Source organism: Barbatula barbatula (assembly GCF_947034865.1).
Source record: "Barbatula barbatula genome assembly, chromosome: 4".
Taxonomy (NCBI): Eukaryota; Metazoa; Chordata; class Actinopteri; order Cypriniformes; family Nemacheilidae; genus Barbatula; species Barbatula barbatula.
The window spans coordinates 4,724,349-4,748,055 of record NC_136768.1 but is presented as its reverse complement, the minus strand read 5'-3'; the positions used below and the strand labels follow the sequence as shown (position 1 = coordinate 4,748,055).

General features: G+C 38.6%; 1 protein-coding gene across 3 annotated transcripts; it reads left to right on the top strand.

Annotated features, from left to right (window-relative positions):
- Positions 1 to 716: 716 nt before the first annotated feature.
- On the top strand, positions 717 to 12,412 carry tspan11 (tetraspanin 11). 3 transcript variants are annotated; one of them, XM_079455437.1, is made up of 9 exons: positions 717 to 828; positions 2,295 to 2,386; positions 3,618 to 3,809; positions 5,414 to 5,488; positions 5,791 to 5,895; positions 6,143 to 6,301; positions 6,964 to 7,050; positions 9,482 to 9,557; positions 11,080 to 12,412. In XM_079455437.1, the coding sequence occupies exons 2-8, from the start codon at positions 2,300 to 2,302 to the stop codon at positions 9,548 to 9,550; spliced, it is 774 nt and encodes a 257-aa protein (XP_079311563.1). In that variant the 5' UTR covers positions 717 to 828; positions 2,295 to 2,299; the 3' UTR covers positions 9,551 to 9,557; positions 11,080 to 12,412. The 3 variants fall into 3 exon arrangements, with proteins under 3 accessions (XP_079311563.1, XP_079311562.1, XP_079311564.1); XM_079455436.1 differs by having other exon boundaries at positions 9,433 to 9,557; XM_079455438.1 differs by lacking the exon at positions 9,482 to 9,557.
- The last annotated feature ends 11,295 nt before the right edge of the window (positions 12,413 to 23,707 follow it).

The following is a 23,707-nucleotide window of genomic DNA, read 5'->3' as shown; positions in this document are numbered from 1 at the left end:
TCAACGTGCCTTTGTTTGTGTTCGTCCTCTGAATGCATTAGGAGTCTATAATGACATTTCTCACTTTAAGAAGCGTCCTTGTGCTCTCGGAAGACTCCTTCCATTAATTCACACATGATGGATTGTGTTTTCCTTTCTAATGCGGACAATATTTTGACACAAGGTGCACTGCATTCTTCAAATTAGATTTTGTCCTTATTAGGTTACTGGGTCTGAAGATTAAAAGAGATCGAATGGAAGGTCAAGCACATCAAGATTTTCACATTAACTGAATTCAAATGACAACATTCAAATCATTTTGCAAGACATGTGCATGTAAACAGTTTATGACAAATCCATAAATCCATTTATTACAATTTCCATTAACGCTTATTATTACCGTTGTTTAAGTGAATATCTGATAATGTTATAATTCAATGACATTAATCAAAATGTTATGTATAATCATCAATTAAGTATCGTATACTCTATAGTTTGCAAGACACTTTTAATTGTTGAAAATAAGAGTCATGGCCTGTTTCTTTATCAGAGCAGCATTCTGCATCCAACACAACAGACGTGAATTGATTTTTTTCACAGTGGGACAGGGCAACTTACTTAAAAGCACCATACCACACGATAGCCCGTCCACCATGAACAGCCTTTGAAATGAATAGCTCTGAATTTAATCTCCTGAAACGAAGGGGCGGGCTGTCCTTACATTTCCTCCTCACATCCTGCACTGACCCTCCGCTACCCCTGCCAACTGGACACGCGTGGGAAAGACGCAACAAGCCACACTGCAAGAAAACGACCCTTATTTTGCATTTCGGAGACGCTTTATTTAAGGTAAGCAACGATGCATGTTTTTAATGTCTTTCTTAGCATGCATTTGTAGATGCTGACTTTGGCGCGTACGTGTCCCAAATACGACATAGAGCAGGTCGTTTTAGAGACGATAAGTGTGAAAATGCAACATGTCGTTTCGATTGTGTCTAGTTCTTTAACGAGGAAGTGTCGATTAAAGTAACACATCTTTCGTGCGTTTTGCGGAAAACGTAACGACGCAAGGCCAAAGTCCGCGGGAGGAAAGAGACTCAAACACGCGCGATGTGTTTTGATACAGCCAGACGGACATCGTTGCTTTCAGACAGGAGGAAACATAAACGCGAATTGTATAGTTATAGTTAGTCGATGTTTTTGCCGAATGACGTTTTGTTAAAGCAGAGGAAACGGCGACACACTCTCACGTGTTGAATATACCACAGCAAGGTTTACCGCAGATGTTCACTTTCAAAGTAACTTTAACTTCAACAATGCTACGTCATTCCTTTGTTTTATGTCTTTTTTGACAACACATGTGTTTTTGTCGTTTACAATATTTTACATCCAACTATTTAAACAAATAATGTTTGTATTTCAAATGCATTGCTGTGGCGTAGATGAGAAATGGATGTTTTGAAAACACGTCTTGAACACTGGTAACCCATAACAACACAAATAGGTCTCAAAACAGCCATTGGCCCCCCTTACAATGTAGTTTTTACTATATGCAATGTTCTTAATGAGAAGAATATAGTAGATGTCCATGCAATATAAAATTCATTCATAAAAAAAATCCAGTCTCAAAATTGTAATATTTAAGTAGGCTATACATCACAACATTAATGATGTATATTTACTGCTCAGTGTGGGTAGACGATTCTTCAGAAAATGCACTTTAAGTAATTGCTTGTGACACAAAGGCCTTCCTTCGTACATTTACAGCACGTGATTGTCAAATCAATACACCCCCCCCCCCCATCATCATTCTGAACAACTTGATGGGTATTACAGTAAAAACCTAGGAAATAAACCTATAGCGAGATATTTATTAAGTAAACTCGGAAGTCTATTTTTGTGTTTTGGAAAGGATAGTGTCAGGAAATATGCCGCATTCAATATTCTTTCAAGCTGTGTGTTGGGGTGTGTAGTCTCTTGTGTCTGCTAAAAAAATGACTAAATGTGTTTGGCTCGGTTTTCAACCATTTCAAGCCAAACACCCTAATTTTGACGGCCGTACATGGCTGCTGTTTTGACACGCGACGCCTCCGCAGCGCACCAGGCCCTGTGACAGAGCATGTCGGTTGTCTGCAGCATAAACCCATGGACTGCAGCTTTTAATTAACATGCCACCGAAAAGAACAGCGGTTGACTGCCATCTTTCCGCCATGCCTCCTCTTCCGCCCCTGTCTTTTCTATGTTGTTATGTAAATACACGAAAGAGTTGCTCTGATATGAACAACCACCATTGTTTTTCTTTTCTTATCTTGCAGGAGAGATGGGCAAACTATATAAGGATGAACAGGATGACTGGATAACAGTCTGTCTCAAGTACCTGCTCTTTGTCTTCAACTTTCTGTTCTGGGTAGGTCCAAACTTTCCAAATTACACTCCTGTGAATAACTTATATTTTAAAGTGTTGCATGTGATTGAAACCCGAGTTGTGCTAAACGAATTAAAAAATACATCTTCTGAAGCAGTTATTGTTGTGAGGACATAATCTGTGCCTTGAAATAGGACTATAACTTAAAGGGAGAGTTTTCCCAAAAATGACAATTCTGTCACTATTTACTCACCCTCTAGTTGTTCCAAACCCGTATACATTTCTTTGTTCTGTTGAACACAAGGAAAGTTATTCGGAAGAATGTTAGCAATTTTCAGTTCTGGGACATCATTCACTACCAAAGTAGAAAACATAATTGTAATTATTTTGTTCTGTTGAACTGTTTTGGAAAGCAAACATTTCTGGGGCACTGTTTACTACTATTAAAATGTTTACCTACGGTAGTCAATGATGTCCCAGTACTATAAATTACTAACATTCTTCTAAATATCTTCCTTTATATTCATCAGAACAAAGTAATTTATACAGGTTTGGACCCACTTGAGGTTAAGTTAATACTGATAGATTTTCAATTTTTGGATGAACGATCTCTTTAAGTAATCTTTTTTTTGTGTGTGGTATGTAAGGGGTGCTGGAGGTGGCTCATAAGACCCTTGGGCAGTTGTTGTTGTTTGAGTTTGGCAGAAAAACATTTCAAGGAAAGAGATGTGTGCTGAAGGGAAGAGCCCTTGTTGGAATTTCAGAAAATTGTGTCAGGGTAACCCATTTCAGTATTCAGTTCATATTAAGTTGGTGCCCTAAGCAAATAAAAACATGTCTAAAAATACTTTTTAACTACTTTAAAAGTTAAAATATCAATATTTGACCCATCCTCATTTAAGGGACCCCCATCCTAAAATTTAAAACGAATTTCTTTTACACTATTTTCTATTTAGTCACATTGCATATATATTATATTCTCACTTTTAATATAATGTTAATTATAAAATTAAGTCACATTTTTGTTTTATAAAATTCATTTATTCACTTATTTATTTGAATCAAAGTTATGAAACAATAAATTAATCAATTGTGCTGTTTATTAACAGTTATTCTCTAAACCCTTTTCCACACCCAGAGGGCCCTCGGACCCCAGTTTTAAAACCCTTTTATAGCACACAGATGACACAATACTTTCACTGCTGTTCCCAAAAAACAGATGCATGATATTTTCAATATATTATATACATTTTCCTCTTGTTCTCTCTCTAAGATGGGCGGTGGGGTGGTGATGGGTGTTGGTATCTGGACGCTTGTTGACAAAGGAGACTACTTGAGCCTACTGGCCTCAAGCACATTCGCTGTGTCCGCCTACATCCTGATCCTGGCTGGAGGGCTGGTGATGGTCACGGGTTTCCTGGGATGTTGTGCTGTCATACGAGAACAGAGGAGCTGTCTGTCCACGGTGAGTGCACATAGATAGATGGCCACTTTCAGAGGACATGATTTGATGAAGTCTGTGTATATCGTTCATCACCAATCCATTGGGATCCACTCATTATCTTATAAACCCCTGGTCTTATTTTGGCCACTTTTGTGTATATTGTATAAGCTATCTGTATGTCCAGGCCAGGTGAATAGCATCCAAACGGGATGGGAAAAAGGCCAGCCCTGACCACTGAGAATCTTTTTTTTTAAGAGAGGACCTTGCGTGTGTGTATGTTTCTAAAATACTCGAGGAAGGTTGTGACTGCCACTGCAGCAGTGCTATTTATAGCCCACCTTCACTCAGATGTATGTGAAAGTGACCTATTTTTCAGTTATGGTGACCCTTAACCGAAATGTGACCTCTGCATTTAACCCATCCAGTGAGTAGTGAACACACGCACTGCCAGTCGTGAGCACACACCCGGAGCAGTGGGCAGCTATCACTGCAGCGCCTGGGGGGCAAACGGGGGTTAGGTGCCTTGCTCAAGGGCACGTCAGTCTACCTCCTGGCCCTAAGAATTGAACCGGTGACCTTCTGGTTACGAGTGTGACTTACTAACCATTAGGCCACAACTTCATGTGGCTATGAAGCGCTAGTAGGAATTAATAATAATATTCTTTCTGGAGTGTGTCTTTTGCAAGAGGTGATCTGAATGTGGGCATTTTGATTCAAGTGAAAAATATATATCTGCATAAGCAACCACACGCACAGAACAGCTGCCGTAAGGTTAACAGCTGTTCAATGGGCTGCAGTGTTTAAATAACCTTGAACAGCTTCAATTAAATGACTTCAGATGTGTCAGCGCTCACATTGGTGATTGAATAAACAACATTGCACTTCATGTTCTTTGTTTTGACCCCTAGAGGATGCACGCTGTGTGTGGATGTCTATGCACGTATATACGCTGTGTGTACGCATGTGTGTTTGTCAACTCTAATTTATTCATATTTTATACACATCCTTATATACAAATCCTGTTTGGTGGCATCTCTTGGGTGCCTGTGGTGTGCAAATATGTAACATTGTTATTCCTTGAAATGAATGGTGATTACAGTATGTTAAGGCTGAAACTAAGGTTGATTCTTCTGATGAAAAGTAAAGCTATTAGTGGTTTTGATGTTATATACGATATGCTTTATTAAAAGCTCTGCTCTGCTTGTTTTTGATTATACTGAAAAGAATATTTAGTCAGACTGAAACGCAGACCTCATCATCTCCGTCTCCAGTAAATTGTGACTGTTTATTCAGTTTTGTCATTTGTTTGTCTTCCTCTGAGGAGCAACAGTGTCTTCTATTTTCATCTGCCAGACGTCTTCACCTTTGTCATCTCTGTGCAAGCGACATCTTTGAAATCTATCTGATTCCCTTTTTTCCCAATGACAGTGCAAACCTTGTTAGTTAAGTGATTCATGGCGTTTTAGAAAAATACATAGAAATTCTAGAAATCTGTAAGTGTACAGTACCTCTCATTGATAAATATGGTAACAGCATTTCAACATGTCTATAGAGACTTAATTTAATTTAACTTTATATAATATTTGTGCTTTTTTATCACCTACTGCCTGTTTTTCTTTCAACAGTATTTCTCGTGTCTGCTTCTCATTTTCCTTATTGAGCTGGTAGCTGGTGTCCTGGCCTACGTGTATTACCAGAAGGTGAGGTACTGTACCATACACACACTTTTGGTGTCTACAATCCCTTGTACTTATTTCTGTGCCCCTTACACAATATGCATATGACCGGTGCTTTAAAATGTATTATGCATTACATGCATTTCCTGATAATTCTACCCATGAACTCTGCCAGTTGAGCTACAGAAACACAAGCAAGCAAGCAAACAAACAGTTTTATGTCAGTACGGCAATATCAGACTGGAACAGCTGACTCATTTGACACTAGGCGCACCTTTCTATTTTTTCCTTTTGATAATTTCTCTCCTTTTCTCAATCTGTCACAGCTGAGTGAGGAGCTGAAGGAGCATCTCAGTAAAACGATGACACAGAACTACGCTCAGCCTGGTAAAGAGAGCATTACTCAATCTGTGGACAGACTACAGCAAGATGTGAGAATTTCCAAATCCCAGCATACATCTGAGCCTTTACCCCTTCTGCATTTGAAAAACATTATTTAATAAAGCAGAGGCAAACATATTATGATTACATATACTTTACATATACTTTTATTTACTTACATACTTGAATTAAACCATGGCAACATGAGCAATCCTAATAGGACAAACATTACTTGTGAGTTTGTTTTGGTTGAGATTTGAAATCATTAAGAATTCGGCCATTCATCTCCCCATGTAGTTTAAATGTTGTGGGAGCAACAACTCCTATGATTGGATGCACAGCGTGTACATCAAGTCCCAGGAGGCGGAGCGAAGGTTGGTTCCTGACAGCTGCTGTAAAACCATAACCTCTTTGTGTGGAAGGAGGGACCACCCCTCCAACATCTACAAGGTGGAGGTGGGTCTGACCCTGTCAACCTCATATTAATCTTCACGCAATATTGCAACACTCCTTTAAGATTTGTTGTGGGGGTTCTTTTTATTTCGTGGCGAATACTGTAACTAAATACACCAAAGGGACTGTAAATGTGCTTCAGCGGTATGAGGTAACAGTTTGAGGTTTGACGCAAAGCTTTTGTGATGTTTCCTTGTTTTCTGTGGGAAATATAAGTGTGCCTGTGAACCATGTCATTGTGAAAGTCTTTAATATGTCCCTTGGTAGCTATTTGGACTAAGAAACCACAGATGTGAGTAAAGCAGGTGCGACTGGTAACATATATGAGCTTGTGAAGTGTGGAATAACAGTACACTTCTGCCAAGTTCATATTATTTGGGAACTGACCTTTCATATGATACATAATACATTATGACAATGGTTTTAATAGCCTCTTGAGAGCCATTAGCATATTACATACGTGCTACGTTGGGGCAGTATCGTGACACAGACTCATCAATTACACAAAAAAACATCTTGCAATGATGATGAAAAATGCAGCAGGATGGAAAATAAATCAGAGCAGTCTTCAGTTCTACATATGGACAATGATATAACAGACCTGCTGTACTGCTAAAGTTCAGTTCTTTTGGAGGTAAAGTTTATCATGCTTTGGTGTCTTGCAGGGTGGCTGCATTACTAAGTTGGAGCAGTTCCTGGCTGATCATTTGCTTATCATTGGAGCTGTGGGAATAGGTGTGGCCTGTTTGCAGGTAAGCCCATCCCTCCTCTAAAAGCCCCTCCTCTTCTGGTGTACAGTGCATTTACAGAAATAGTTCAAAACTATTCAAAAATGAAATAGAAAAGAGCTTTTCCTTGTTTAAAAAAAGACCTTTTTTTCTGATGTAATTATTTGCTGTAAATCAGAGTTGACAATGAACACTAATATTGAATTTCTAAGTACAACCTTCATCAATTGTATAATAACCGTATGCTTTGATGTTTGTGTTATGGAACAAACCTTCGTAGAAATGAAACCACAGATCACTGAGATCTATCTGATTTAGTTCACTAACACGAAAGCCAGACTAAAATAGCTGATGCGATGACCTGCAGGCAATCGTTTAATGGAGTCTGTTTTTGCATTCAACCGGTAATGCACACAATAGTCCCGTCGGAAAGAAATAGGCGGAGACAGCATGCAGTTCTGAGGAAAAAGAGGAGAGAGAATGAAATAAAGAGCTTTAAGCTGTAAGTACAGATCTCACTGTGCAGTTCCCTGTGTGGGTTTAGAGGTTCATTGATCTGTTTTCTTTGAATAAACTCTGTATAAGCAACAATGAAATGTGATGCCCGTTCAGACCTTTACATTGATAAATTCTCTGAACTGGAAGCGACACATCACGATCATAGATGATCAAAAAAGTATTCTTTTAATGATTTTATCTCTTTTCTTTTTTAATGGGTGACATATGGTTGTAGGGTGTTGTGAATTGTACATATATTTGAGTGTGGAAATACAAGAGTAGACCAAACAACGTCTCATCAATGTTTCATCCACAATTGCATCATCTTGAACGGCATTTGTTGTCAGGCATTTCTTCAGTCTAGCTGTGTTTTCTACTTTTTATCAGTAGTAGCTTTCATGATCTAAATTATGTGATGTGAGTGATGTGTGCTATAGTTCTTTTTCTAAATACTTCAGATGACACATGCAAACTGTTTGTAGCATGCAGTATGTAGTCCTGTAAGCTAGTGCCTTTACAACTGCTAGTACAATTTGTTTCGGTCAAAAATCTACAAATTATAAGACAATGTTTGCTGCAGCATGCTTATAATAATCATTTATTATTTGATCTGTTGGGTTGGATTTCACAGGCAAAGTCAGTTCGACATATTTTGACCTCAACTCATGTGTATGTATCTTCAATTTTCAGTGCTAAACAGAGATGGCTATAGAAAGGCAAAAGTTACGGATTGTAGCTTCAATAATTGACTCTTAGCCCAGAATCTCCCAGCATGCAATGCAGCATCTACAATTTAATGCATGGATATAAATAAATAGATATTCAAGGGCCCCAGGCATGTAGATGTGTCCGCTATCTTAGAACGGTCCACTGACGTCACTGAAAACGAGATAACCTTTCGTTGTTGTCATGTGTTAGTGTAGCAGATTTAATGTTTTTTTGGGTTATACAACAATAAATATGTTATCATAATCATACACAGTCAGCTTGATTTTGAATGTTATAGTATAGCGGCCCATAGAAACAGATTCTAATGCGGCTTTTTATTTAGATCTATGGTATAATGTGCTTTAGCAATTTAAAGCATTCACGTTTCATATTTCACGCAAACTTATTTAATTTAATATATTTTTGGATTTTACAGTATATAGTACAAAAATAATGACACCCAAAGTTCCTCTTCAGAACCAGTATACTTAAAGTCAGATGATCTAAAGCTAGTCAACACAAGCTAAAGGAAAGAAACAGTTTAATCTGTTCAACCCTAAAAAACTAAATTCACATCAATTATTTTGACAGCTGGCTTTGTTGTAAAACATGTGCATAGCATAAACCCTGAACTTTTGTTGAAGTAGTTCAAAACGAACACTTAAAAGCACACAATGAGCACCTCTGAAACAATGTTCCCAGTATCAAGGTCTCTGGCTGCCGGTCATGTGACCATTTCATCCTGGAAACGTGAAGCTCTGGAGTGATTTTGTGACTAAAAATAGCTCCAGTGTTAAATTACTATAATGATTATACAGTGAAAAAGCCTCAAAGTGGCCCGAAGCACCCTCCAGATGGTGCGCTAATGAAATTTATCCTCTTCAATGATCTTTCATCATGACTGTCATTATGGTCGTAAATACAGTGTCGCTTTGCAGGATCCATACAACAACAAAGCATTTGCTTATCTTTTCTGTATAATTGGTGCATTGTGTCTCTTGTGTAGTGACTTTATGTTTGTCCTTGATGTGTCTGTTTCTCTACTTCTCCCAAATGTTTGTTCTGTAATCATGTTTTGTTTCAGGGATGTCCCGTTTGAATCACAGTATGTTTACTTGTTTTCTTTCTGTCTCTGTGTCTATTTCTGCTTGTGTCCGTGTTCTGTTTGTGTGTGCGTACACGTGTTTCCCGTACCCATAGCTAGTGGGCGCAGTTTTGACTGCCTGCTTTATTTATCTGCTTTATAAAGAAGAGGAAGAAGACTACTCTGACGTTTGATTTGCTAGTGCCAATATTTGATGTCCGAACAGCTATCTGAGGACCAGGTTGGCTGTTAGCGCTTGTATTCGTGTCTGTGTGCATGCCGTTGTGCCATGGTGTTGTCATCTCATGCCCACGCTCTCTCTGTGACATCAGTGTAATGCTTGTTGAATGCTGCATGGCAAAAGAAAAAAAGTCCACAGCTCGCATGCCATTACAATCAAAGCAGTGAATTGTGTTAATTGTTCCAAGATAAAAGACAAGTATCTGTAGTTTTAGACTAAATTAATATATAACTCTCATATTCACTTACAGATCCATTTTGATGACTTCTCATCTTAAAAAGTATATAGATGCTTAACCTGATATAACCTTTACCCGCAGTCTGCTGTGAGACCTGAGCATCTATTTCAGGCTTTTGTTTCTTTAGAAAGAAGAAGTGTCAAAGGTGTCAAAATATCTGCTCAAAGTTACCCAGACAAGACTGCAGAGGGTGTTGCATTTAAAGCCCATCTATGTGTCTCTCCAATCTTTACTATAGAAGCAGATACGTGCGTGTTTAGACCTATGAAATTATTTAAAAAATAGGTGACATCAAATTAACATGTATTTACTCATCATTATGAAAGAAAGATGACATTTTATACCTTTAATTGGGTGCAGTGTTATAGGAATAGAAATCCACAACTAATTTCTGAGTTTCGGTGTCATTTTAGTTAGAAATCTCTTTCTGCATTGAATTCAACTTTTTGTGCTTTTAATGGATTGTAATGGTCTGTACCTAAACCTCTGCCAAACTTTTTACTGTTCTGACGTTTGTTGTGAATGCATATTTAACCTCCGTCAAACAGCTGAAGACAGATTGAACCATTTCACATTTATGGTTTTCCCATAAAAGCGTATACATTATTATTAAGGGGAGAAAATACTTGAGTTGAACTCAAAGCTCTGGTTTATTTCTGGGTTTGTGGGAAGGATGAGGCTCCACCGCCTTTGTGGGAATGATCGCCCACTAAGTGCAAATAGTTCTTCAGAAATATATTGAAACAGAGCATTTTAGACAAGACGACTAGATGTTGTTTGTAAAAGAGATCACCCCTAACAATTGTTTATAGATATTTGTATCTTATCTTCATTGGTCAATTATCACGTGTGGGAGTGAATAAAAGCCTTGAGTACAACAACACTGCTACCATACTCTCGCCTCACACCTCGGTTTCCATGATAACTGTACACTGCTTTCTCAAAGCCTTCTATAAAGAGAGTTTCAACAACTGACACACAGCTTTATTTGTGCTTTGCTGGGATGAATTTATAGCTCAAAAGACAACCTCAAGAACCTTTGTTTGGTATGACTGAAATTGTTGGAGCTCTGTTTATTGAACGTGGTGCTTGTCACACCCCTGCCTGAAGCCACACATTCAATCTCATTCACTTTGTTCATTTTATAACCAAAGAGATGCTTTGCTAAATACATCCTGAAATAAAATCCTGCACGATTTACAGATCAGGCTCCATCATTTAAATGTGCAGGTTTCCGTGGTCACATATTTATATGAATTTTTTATTTGTCTCCGTGTGTTGCAGATATGTGGGATGGTGTTCACCTGTTGCCTACACAGGCGAATTAAACTGGACCCCTACTGAACACTCAGCACTTGCACTATGGAGTACAAGCTTTTACCAACACTTCAACACGGCCTTACTACTGTGCCCACTTTAAACCGCATGAGCAAACACAAGGCTTTAAGCAATTAATATAAGGGCTTTCTTTTAACATATGCTACATTCGTATTTTTCGCATTGAGAAACAATTATGGGTCCGGGAAACCCCATATTGCCATGTGTGCTTGAAATAGACATAATGTCACTTTTGCCTTCTTAAAATCCTGATGTTCTTTATAAAGTTGATACATATATATATATATATATATATATATATATATATATATATATACTGTACATCCATGTTGTTTGATTTGGTTATGTTAAGTATATTGCATGTGCTGCTAATCTCAGACAGGCATGTACACCTGCTTATGGGCACAAAACAACACTGGACCAATGTTTAAAAAAAAGCTTTATAATGCAAATATATTTTTTTCTTAAAAAGTCAGTAGCATTAGGTTTATGGAGAACTATATTCATATACTAGAACATTTTAGAAAAGGTTAAACATAAGCTACACATTTAAAAGTTGCAGCTGTATGTAATAAAACAGGACACAGTCCCTGGGAAAATAATATCTACAGTAACTGTCCTGTGTGTCACTACTGTATCATATTTAACGTTCTCTCGCCTTAAAGCAAACCAAGGACTTTTTAAAATGTTATGTTGCTCTCATCTTAAATGTGTAGTTGATCAATTCAGACGTACTTATAGAAATACATATTTTTTTGTTGTCTAACATTTTCTTTTAGTTGGCATTGCTGAATGTTACAGTACGCTTTCAGAACAGATTGGACTTTGATGAACCTGCTATGAATTGATGAACTCATGTTAAGGAACACATCACATAATGTTTAGTTGTCTGAGCAGTCAGCAGCATTGCATGGCCATTTAAATCACAGCTGCAAACTCCTAACGTTCCCACGGCGACATACACATTCAAATTCAATGTCATTTTGCTTTAAACATATCGACAAGCATTTCTGTGCAAACTCATCCCTTTTCAAAGCTGGATGAAAGTCCAAGAAGATTTTGATTATAAATATGCATTGCCCCGTTCCATTAGTAGTAACAACTGTACTTGTATACAGAGTTATTTCAGCACTGATACATAATGTGTATTGAACATGTAAAACTGTATGTATATATTTTCTTAGTGTTGAATTGTTTACTTCATAAAAGCCTTAAGATTGAAATGGAATGAAATTGTTCTATTAATTTATGATTTAAGAAACTGTGTTTAATAAACTTGAAATGTACATGTGGGTTTTACAAGATTCATGTATTGACAAGCGTTAGCCAGGAGATGGAGACAAACGCAAATTGATAACATTGCTCTCAGAATTTTTTTAAAATCCATTCGTCCTCATCTGCTTTTCCTTTATCAAAGTAAAAAAAGAGAACAAGCAGAAAAAAACATTTGCATACAGCTGCTCAGATGCTGATAATAACTTTCATATCCGGAAAATATCCAGATTTTCTCTGGCCACATACAATTTGTATCTGTTTTCTATCTCTGTCAGACAGAATTGGATCCATAATGTGTTTCCCATTTTACAAGAAAATGGGGGGGAGTGAGTGAGGTGCTGCAGAAATGTAGATTTGTGTACATTAGAATTGCAGTTATGAGTAACACCGATACTGTCCTGGGCTTTTCAGACAGGTTTTAATCTTGTGCTGACATGGTAGAAGCGCATTATAGTGTCTTGTCAGTTATCATGTGTGCCATTCTTTGTAGATTACGGTCTAATTTTATTAATGTGGAGTGATGAGTGATGAATTGATGTACCTTTGAATTTTTTTTACTTCATGTACAATGTGTTTCAAACTACTTTGTGGTTTATGCAATACTAATGTAATTCAGTCACGACTGAATGCATCTTAAGTGAAGTTATCCCTGCCATTTTCTTTGTTGGACAGCTGTCTCATCTTGAACTGCCAAAAAACATAAAGTTGCCTGTTGTAAATAATGCCAAAATACGCCCTTCCCATCTTGTTCATGTCACAGCCTGCATAACCTGAGCCAAGCATCTGAGCAAGCTTAGCACCCCCTCCCCAGCCCTGCTGAACATAACCAACAAGTAAAAGTAAATGGAAGACCGCTGCTGATACATGATGCTCTTGACATCTATCCATCTATCCATCTATCCATCTATCCATCTATCCATCTATCCATCTATCTATCTATCTATCTAGTAATGTGTATACAGAATGGTTTACACTGGGTCTGAAACTAATCCAACACGATTATTTGATCTGCATTGTCCTCCACAATAAATATGCAGGAATGTTTCATTGCTGTGATCAAAGCTCTGGTGAGATGGCTGTTTAGGCAATAAAATCTGTAAGTGTCAGCGGGACCGGGCCCGTCACACAAGCAAAAATCGCAGAGTGTGTTCCTGTCAGCATGCAGACATGTGTCAAAACCAAAGCAGTCCCAGCAAGAGATGAATGGTGCCAGATGTTGCTTCTTGGATCAGAGCCTGGAAAGATGGTCACCAGACGTCCAACGAGAAGAGCTTTCAATCAGTCTCAATCCAGATCGAGGAGCGAATGTCGTACATCTGTCGGTTCTTCAATTTACTAAACGAATTAAATTACATTTGTCATCATTATTGAGAAGCAATTATGTTATATCAAGCATTTGAGAAAGATATTGTTACATGGTTTTCTGTGTATTATAAGAGACCATTCATTCAGTCTCACATATATGTGGCCCTTACATAATGCTTAAAGATTTCCTAATGTGCCTCGATCACAAACAGATCTTTGCGTACGCTTTCATGTGTTTTATTAGCATTTGTTTATATCATTTTTTCAAAGAGACTGATGTGCCTCACCATATGCTCCATAATACATTCATCTCTCGTGTAAGTTTTTCCACTGTTAACAAAACAAGCAACAAGATGAACTAAACAGAAAATCTAATTTGACACCCTGTCTTCATTTCCTGTTGATCAACAACTCTCAAAGCCAATAAATGAGAACAAACACTTTCTCATTCTCGCAATGAGGCACTGATGTTTAGCGTAAAACAATGCATGCATTATAACGTTAACGCTCAACACACTATTTAAGTCCAAAAAACGTTTTATAATTCTAAAGGAAAGATGTAAATAGTTCCATATAAAAAAGAGATTTTAACTGTTTGTCTAAATCTGGGTTATCTTTTTAATTTTTTTTTATTAACAACAAAGTTCTTTACAAACATTAGTGTATAGAATGAAATACAACATAAATATAACAAAAATTTGCACAGTAGGGGGCTATTGTTAATTTACATGAAAATATTAAAAGCATTTACACATTTTCAATGTTTTAATTGCTTTTTGCTAGAAACACCTGGGTTATCTTGGACCGACTCTAACGACGTGACGTAAACATCGCGTTGCCTGGCAGATAACAACCAATCAAAATATTCATACCTGCGTAGGCAAATTTATTATTCATATTCATTAACGCCGTGCAGGTGCTCAACGTTGGCGTTCCGTGTTTATGCTTCGTGATTAAAAAAAAGTCAAATGTTAAACAACGGGAAACATGTTAAGATGTTATCTTTTAAAGCAATATTATTTTACGAGCGTCAGCTGATTTCCGGTGGACGTTTTCGTGAATGGACTCGACTATTTAAAGAGGTCGTGTGCTAGTCACGTGATTATCAAATCAATGTTATTAACTTCGTACTTTAGCAAAGTCATAAAAATGTTTAAATACACGGTGTGAAGGTCCAAAACTTGACTTTTCAGTGTTAAAACCAGAAAAACTGAGCTGTTTATTAGCGTTTACAGCCCATACGATGTATTTCCGAGAACCCATGGCTTTCGTTGTTTTATATATTTTTTAAGGTTACAACACAACGTTTATCCATCTTCATAAAAGCTCACCTGATTTGGTAAGTACGCACCTAATCGTTTTATTTTGTCAAATTGTTGTGTTTGTGTACTTCGTTTTCAAACATATGGTACCGTGTTGCTTGTTGTTATCGTGTCATCACAAATATTTTGTGTCAGCGTTTGTTCTGTTTTGGACAATTTAATGGTTGCGTGTTTTCTTACATCAACAACTGCAGTTATGTCTTTTAATGTGATTTTAAAAGCAAAGGCGAGGACTTTAAACAACCAAAAGTGCCAACAAATAAACCATTTTAACTTAAGAAGCAGTTTCCTATTCGAAGGACCGCTACACATCTTTAGTCAAATTATTTACATAATTTAAAAGCAATTCTGTTTTTTTAAACAAAAAAAGCTTTTCAGTGGAATTTTGGCAGTAAACAAAGATGACATTTGTTTATTACCTGGTTTGTATCGTGAATGGAAGAAAAATGTCTTAAACCAAGTTGAAAGGTAATGTTGGCACACAAACAAAGACACAGAACTCAAGTTGTCAAGGGCCACATCACAAACCTCAGCTGAACTGTTTTTCAGAAAATCCAACATTTAAAATGGATCTTTCAAACATTTCAAAGCTGTGTATTTCTTTATGTCAAACTGCACAAAACAAGACTGCAGGAAAAGTCTGTTGACGGGAACATGTTCTCTGTAAGCTAAACAGTTTAATGCTCAGAGCACATATTGCTCTGGTGCTGGGAAAACCACAGTCTTTTGTAAATACTTCCTACTGATTATTTTAGAAGATTTTCTTTTATTTTTGAAAAATCTGAAATGTACTTCAGTTTTGTGTGCCTGGAAAGGCTTGCACTGGGTTTGTTCTCTTAATGTGCATATCTCAAGTTGGTTTTGCTCTCTTGCAGGTATCTTTTGGCAAAGGGGGCTTTGTTGTGGAAAATAATGGCCTGCAGATAAAGAAAAAACCCTTCCCATATCTTCTCGTTCCCCATTGCATCACTTGGTATCTTTTAACCCCTGACTGGAAACCGTGGTAAACCTTTGTTGCCATCTCTCTATTTCAGGGCAACTGCAAGTGTGTGTACGTGTTTGTTTGTGCGGATAAAGAACTCTGGCTGACTTGAGCCTTTGCATACCATTGCACGCAGATCTTTTTCCCACTGCACCGCGGTCGTGGCGAGCATAGCAAGACCCTCAGACCGCCTCGCACACACATGCCTCGCATTACGACTGGCGTCTTCACCGTTCCCAGGGAGTGTGGGTCCGTGTCTGGTCGAAGGATACGATGGTGGTCGCATAGGGTTCTAAATAATCCACTTCTTGGAAAGTCTGTGTGAGTTTCAGTGGTTGTGGCCACATATTAATCTACAAAATGGCTGGTGAAGTAGTGGTCTTGTTAGTTGTAATACCCCCGAGATCCAGGAGAGGGCACTGCTAGTCCAAAATCATTAGGTTGCAGACATTTTTTAAGTATGGTGAAGGTATTTCAAATATTGTTTTGGGAGTTGCCTAACCTTTTACTATTTTAAGGGCAGTATAAAAGGAGATCTATTTTTATGCTCATTAATGTCATCTTATTCTTAGCAGAAAAGTGCAGAACTGCGAGCTGTGTGGTCGTGCTATTTTATCGTCCATAGAAAAAATGACACAGGACCGCTCCTGTGGGAAATATGGCCAAGCAAGTGCTAAAGACTGTTAAAATTCCCAAGTTGCTAAACACTTCACCCCTGAAACAAGCCTGTTATGAATGATAATAATTAGCGGCAAATAATTAAGCAGATTATGAGAAAGGAAAGAGATAGGAAAACAAATGCAGGGGGCTAGGTCGCATGGGCATTAAGACAAATCGCCATGACGACAAGGCTTTAAGTGCGTAGATCCAAATGGCGCTTGCCAAGTTCTGCTACGAAACATCTAAGCCATGAGCGTGCTTTCGTTAGGACGACAGCGTACTTCAAGAGCAAAACCACAAGGACATTGTTGCAATTATTCATATTGAAGTCTCTGGTGTCATTAACTGGATTAAGAGAAGTTGGTGTTGATTTCAATAGCCAGATCGCCTGTTCTCGCTTGCCTTCCATGTGGCGAGGTGTTGTTGAATAAGTTATGTATGGCCATATGTACAGCGTGTTGGGGTGCTGGTGCAGTCGACCTCAGTGGACATTCATAACTGGATCATGTTCAGAATTAACCGACTGGTTGTCCCGCAGTCCAAAACCACTCATTTATACTGGATGAGGAGAAATCCCATATGGCCCAGTGCGGTCCGTTCCGCCCCGCTTTTGTAACCTCGCTGATCGAGTTTTAAAGAGTTTTAACACTTGAATGTGCTTGGCACCAGCCATGTGACATATTCACGGCTCATGACCGTATTTTCCGCCCCAGAGGAAATGCAACGGGCCTGTAATAAATCTTACAATTACACAATAGAAAATGCAGAATATGTAAACAGAGGAGTTTTAATTGGAAACACATTCGCTTCTTCGCAGCCGAGCGATGGCGGCTTTCTGTAATGTCTATGCAGACTGTAAATGAGTAATTGCTCGGCTTCTTACAGCCTGTCTCCATTTTTTACATTCTTGACAGCTCACTAAGGATAGAGAGAGAGGCTGAGCATTGCTCGTGCGGGGTCCGCCGTGACCCCTCTCGGAAGCGCAACCCACAGGGACACCGAGTGAAGCCTTATTATTTTCAGCAGGGTTGCAGGAGGATTGGGAGAAGGACAGGCAAAAACGAAAGAAAATGAGATGGTGTAAAGGTCCCAGGTGAAAGGGGACCCAGAGAAGCAGACTTTACTGCAAGCTTGCTTCTTCCAGTTTGAGAGGGCCGTTTGGCCCCGTGCCCGGACGGGGGTCTGCAAAGCCCTGATGCTTCATATATGAGATTGCAGATGCTCACCTATTTCCTTTAGCAAATGTGTTTCTGATAAATCAGCACAGATTACATCCACTCCCCAAATCCAGCAGCTTCCAAAACGTAGCAAAAAACCAAATGGGCTGTATTCTGCACTATGAAGAAACTATTGAAATACCATTATGAATTTTTTACATTTTCATGAAAATTAGACACTTGTGGCTTTTAGTTTGTAATTTATGATATTCTAATTAATAACTTTCTTTAGATTCATGTTGTCGTAATGAAGTATATTTTAATATATCTTCTGTATTACAGTAAAAATGTATACATTTGTTTTATTTAAAGTGTTGTACCTGCATGTTGAAGAGAGTACCATATGTGCTGTCATATAGACTTAAGAATATAATAATATGAATATAGCAAAACCTAAGTTAAAGGCATCATTACTTAAATTAGCTTCATTAATTGCTGCACAATAAAATTTCTTATTTTTCTATTTTGATTTTAAACGAAAAAATTGCCCCATAGTTATTGACAGATTTTGTGATATTCACCCTCTCACTGTACTCTCCAGCAATCAAAGCCTTTTATGACAGAAAATGACAATACAACCTTTTCAACATTTTGCGTTAAGAAGGATAGATGGTTCTGCTGTTGCTATGGACACAGCGCTGCTGAATGATTCGTCCATCGTGTTGGGCTTCTTTAAAAGTGATGGCGTAAAGAGGTTTATTGATGTGTTACATGTACAAATTCATCTTGCTGTCAATTTAATTATCATTTATAAAGAGATCTGTCTGTGTCGTGCAGATTTGTGTGTGTGGGGGGGTATTTCGTAATCAGAGAATGCTTTTGAAGGTGTTGAACCATATGCTTTGAGCTTGGCACTTTAATTTCACTTTTGTAGCGTCAGTTACATTGTTCAGTCAACACGTTCATTTACATTGACCAGCCGTTCTCACTTCAGCTGTGGGCTTGAAATAAAAGCCAGCAAAACGGTTAAAACAATCTCGAACTTAGCAGCATGGGAAATTACTTTGGCATTAGGTAGTTTCTCGGCCAAGGGTCATGCCCTTCCCCTCGGTTCTCTAAGCCAATAGAATTGGCGGAAGCGATGGCATTGGTCCTCAGCCCTGCTACTCAAATCACTATTAAATTCATGATAGGAATTATGTAATGGTAAGTTTGCTCAGTTTTCCATTTTTAAGATATGGAAAATACAATAAGATCCGAACCGGACATCAGTGCATCTGATATGCCACATCACACACAAACCTTTTCACACAGTTCCAAGCGAGCTTCTGTGATGCAATCCAGGCCAGTTGTCAATGGGCTGTTTGTGTGGTGATGTCAAATTTCATTCCTTGAGCGTGAAGGACAGTCTCATTTTGTTCTTGTTTATTAGATATCAAATGTAGGCGCACAAATGACTCTGTTGGTCGCCGTTTATATCACACTGGTGTGCTACCATGCGCGAACGCCCTCTCAGAGACGGGATTTGCTCGGTTGGGCTTTCTCAGCTAGCAAACGCTTTCGCTCTTTGTGTCCGTGTGCCCATCTTTCTGTTCGTCTTTGGTTTCAGTGGCAGCATAAAACCCTTTCCTGTTTTCCCACTCGTCCCCCCGCTGCTGCAGTCTGGGCAAATTAAATCGGGCACACACACCCGCAACCACCCCTACCTCAAACCTTGCCAACTTGGTCCGTGGGGAAAAAGCCAGAAGACCCCACAAAATCTGTGCGTGAAATCGGTGAGCAAGGCCTCCCTGCTGAAAAGACCATCTCGGACTAGAGTGAATTCTCATGTGTCTCTTTGACTAGCGTAGACATGATGTTAACTAGCAAAATAAGTTATTCTGGTTAAGAAGCCATGTTGGAGCACCAGCATCCAAAACACAACATATGCTGATGATCATCCCGCTGTTTCTTCTTCAGCAGGGTTTAGAGATTAATGTCTACAGGGGATGAGATGACATGTATGAGGAAAAAACACAGTCCATCCGTTCAGGCCCCCTTGATGAGAGACAAGAGCACTTGCTTTTGTATTAGAATTCCAATCATGCTTTACTTATTTTTCTATTTTCTACCTCGGATCTGATCAATACCATCGATGTGGAACTTGAGGACCAAGCAGCTGTTAATTCAACTTAATTGAGTAATTTATCTTTCGAGTTGCACCATCCCTCTTCTGTTTTATTGGACGGAGAGAATAGCTTTTTCTCGATAAACCAACAATCTCTTCTTCCACTTAATAAAGACAATATCCCATTATAAGATGCCTTTTCAGGAAGATGGATGTTGGCTTAGAGTTAAAGGCCCCTTGTTTTTACAAAACCATCCTCAGTGTTGGAGGTTATCAAAGGAGCCAAATCAGAAGGGATAAGTGACAAATTAAACCAACAGTTTTTGTCCAGAGTGTCTTTCCTGATGTCTGAGTTCTGTTTTCATCCCACAGATGCGATCCATCACCATTATTGATGTGGCTTTTTATGCAAGTGCTGGTTTGCGTCTGAATGGAGACACGTGGAGCCAGGTTGTGGTCTTATCGTATCCAAACGTTTTACAGCTGCAATGTCATTGCAAATCTTTTGTTTTAGTGTTATCTTGAATTTGCTTTATTGGACCATGGCCGTATGTAAGGTGAGGTTTGGGTGAACGGGGTCAAATGTTTTACGGTTCAATCACAAGTTCCATTTTTGCATGCCATAATTCACTTTAATTGTTTGACTATCTATTTTTCCATCGGAATGGCATTCAGTGTAGATAGAGGGCTGAACCGCTATCAAGAGCGTGTGGTATCACATGTACGATAATTTTAATGGTTCAAGGATGTGATTTGATTTTGCCTCTGCAGCATTTGCGGATCTATATGTTGTATAAGGCAATTTATAAGTCAAAGGCTCCGGTTCTAATGTTGTCCTGAATATCCCACTATAAGAAAATTATAACATGCTGTTGTGTCAATGAAGCTAGGATTTATTGAACATTGTTCTGAAGGGGACTTTTATAATGCATCTTCTGGTAAAAAGGAATATCGGTTTGACATCAAAATTGGGTTTGTTTTTTACGGATTAAATACATCCCTAAAGGCTTCTATATTTTACCATGGTACCGGGAGCATAGCTGTTTCGAAACCTTACACTTATAAATTCCACACATTGACATTTGTCCTCTTTCCCAGGATCTCCGTGTGTTTCATAAATCTTTGGTTTCGACATTGAGTTCACGGACAAAAGATCAGTCGTGAGGCACCTTGAAATTTACTGTATAAGAGCAACATCTCATCGTCTCAACATCGCTTTGAAACCCAACTTCCTCTCTGCCTCACCTCTGTGCATATCACGTACATTTGCGTGGTGCAAATATTATGAAAACTCGTCACCAAAAAAGGATTTATAGAGCTCATATTGACATCATGTCTGGAAGCCGAGACGCAACGTGAAGCTGATACTTGAGAATCAAATTGGAGAAATGCCGTGCGCTCTGCTGAGGACGACAATTTTTCAGCGGGGTCTCGGAGCAACGGCGAAGCAGATCGGCTCTCGGGTTTCATTTGCGCTCACCGGGGACAGCCGATCGTTTAATCCTGTCCTGCCATTGTGGGAGAGGAAGCATGATGTGTGCTTTCTCTAAGCTCGAGCTGTGGCAGGAACACAGACAAGAGGTTCCTAATGGGCCCGTGGGGAGACGGATACAAGTTATCAATCAGAGATACACACAGCCAAAACAGTTTAATGAGTACCACACACACACACTTGTAAAGATGCGACTGTATATATTACTACATGCGGTGTATCCTTGTGTGTTCTACTCTTTGTAAGACTTTTGTAGCATGCAGTCAGCGAATGTGTTTATAGGTTGGAACTGTTGTGTTGATGTTTTTTTGGCTTAGTTTGCTGTTATTTATATACACTTTATGCCCAGTTACAGTATGTATAGAAATGACATAAATATTTACATTAAATTTTATGTGAACAATTAATTTTATGTATACACAGATAATGTTATAAAATAGCATTTTTAGATTTATTTGATAATTACGTAAGTGAATTTTTGAATGTGATCATAATATATTTCCTTTTCTTCTGTCTTCTGTAGCCTTCAGAGCCAAACAGCAAATTTAAAGCAGGACAAGGTGCATAATAAATGTCCCTCGGGACCCCCGGCTCAACGCAATGACCTTGTGAAGCATTTCAAGAAGTTTTTGTTTGTGCGTGCTTGTGTGTTTGTCGTCCTTCAGTCAGGTGCTGAATCAACACAGTCTTGTCAGACAGCGTGAGGCATCGATCCACCGGTTACACTCCTGATCCCGTCTGCACACATAGATACAGGTAGGGGGTGTACGCTGAGGGCTGCAGAGGACTTACTGAGACAGAGCGAGCGCTCACTCATCGATGCATGAAACATTGCTTCACACTGTATGGAGAAGATCCCTGTAGACAAGAAAGAATCAAGAACAGCCCATAGAAGCCCCTTTAGTGATGATAATGTACATCAAATGCCTCAAGGGATGGATTTCCAGAGGAGGTCAGGGGACTTCAACTTAAAGTGATAGTTCACCCGAATATATGTGTAAATTCTGTCATTATTTACTCACCGTCTTGACCTTTCTAGCCTGTATGGCCTTCTTTCTTTTTCAGAACACAAAAGATGATATTTTGAAAAATGGTTGTAACCAAAAGCTGTTAGTCCCCATTGACTTGCATTGGTTTTGTGTCCATACAATACAAGTCAATGGAGACTTTTGTTTACCAACATTCTTCAAAATATCCCCTTTTGTGTTTTGCAGAAAAAAAGTCACACAGGTTTGAAATGACAATAGGTTGAGTAAATGTAATGTAAAATAATTTTTGGGTTAATACAAACTACCGAAATTCCAATCTTGCGCAAAACAGTACATGAGGTTACAGACATACTCTTTTAATAATTGTAATTTAGAAAACACTTTGGCCAAATTCCAATACCTAACGTCAACATATTAACTGTCTTACCATCTATGTGTGTGTGTTTGTGTATGTGTTTTCTGTGCAATAATGCACCTGCTAAGACGTCACCCGTATTTTAGTGTGTTCTCACCTCCCCCAGCTCTTACAGCTCTCATTCCATCTCAACATAAATTTAACACAATTACACACCTCTTCACACACATACACACACCCAGTGCCACATCAAGCTCTCACTACATGATATGGAGTCATTTTCTCCTACTAGGCAGTAATTACCCCAGATAAGGGGCAATTAGGGCTGGTATTTGGTAATGACCGGCACTGGACATGTTTAATTACAGACTGCTTTAATGCAATGGCTGATTCCTGTAATAAAAGATCTCACTTTGAGGTAATGGAGAGGGAAAGGGAGGGAGAAAGGGAAAGGGAGGGAGAAAGTGAAAGTCGCGCGACACGCTCCCGTACCTGCTGTAGGTGAAACCCCCCAAGGTATGTACTGATATGATCTGCAAAGACAGCTAGTGGAAAAGGACCAACTTAAAACTCTCAAAAACACGTGTTTGGATTGTGTAACAATCTTTTTGTGTATGTGCAGTGAGGTCCAAATGTTTAAGAACATACTGAAGACTTGGAAATCCAATATTTTGAAATCCAAGTATTAGGATCCCAAGTTTTGGGATTTTGCAAATAACTGGATGTCAAACGACAGCGATATTTTTCAGATTCCGCACTAATTCTGGGGAGCAAATTTGTGACATTAACCTTGTTTATTTCTTCAAACAATAGGTACAATAGGTCATATTTCTTTGGTTATGTAATAGATCATCAAAAACACTTAGTGTAAGCGCAATGATGCCAAATAAAATAAAAAAAAATTGCTGATATAATAAATACAAATATAAT

Excerpts from the sequence above, each read along its gene's own strand:
- tspan11 (XM_079455436.1), top strand. The coding sequence starts at position 2,300 with ATGGGCAAACTATATAAGGATGAACAGGATGACTGGATAACAGTCTGT. Across the intron at positions 5,896-6,142 it reads TGGACAGACTACAGCAAGAT|TTTAAATGTTGTGGGAGCAA; the intron begins GTGAGAATTTCC and ends CTCCCCATGTAG. Across the intron at positions 7,051-9,432 it reads TAGGTGTGGCCTGTTTGCAG|CTAGTGGGCGCAGTTTTGAC; the intron begins GTAAGCCCATCC and ends CCGTACCCATAG.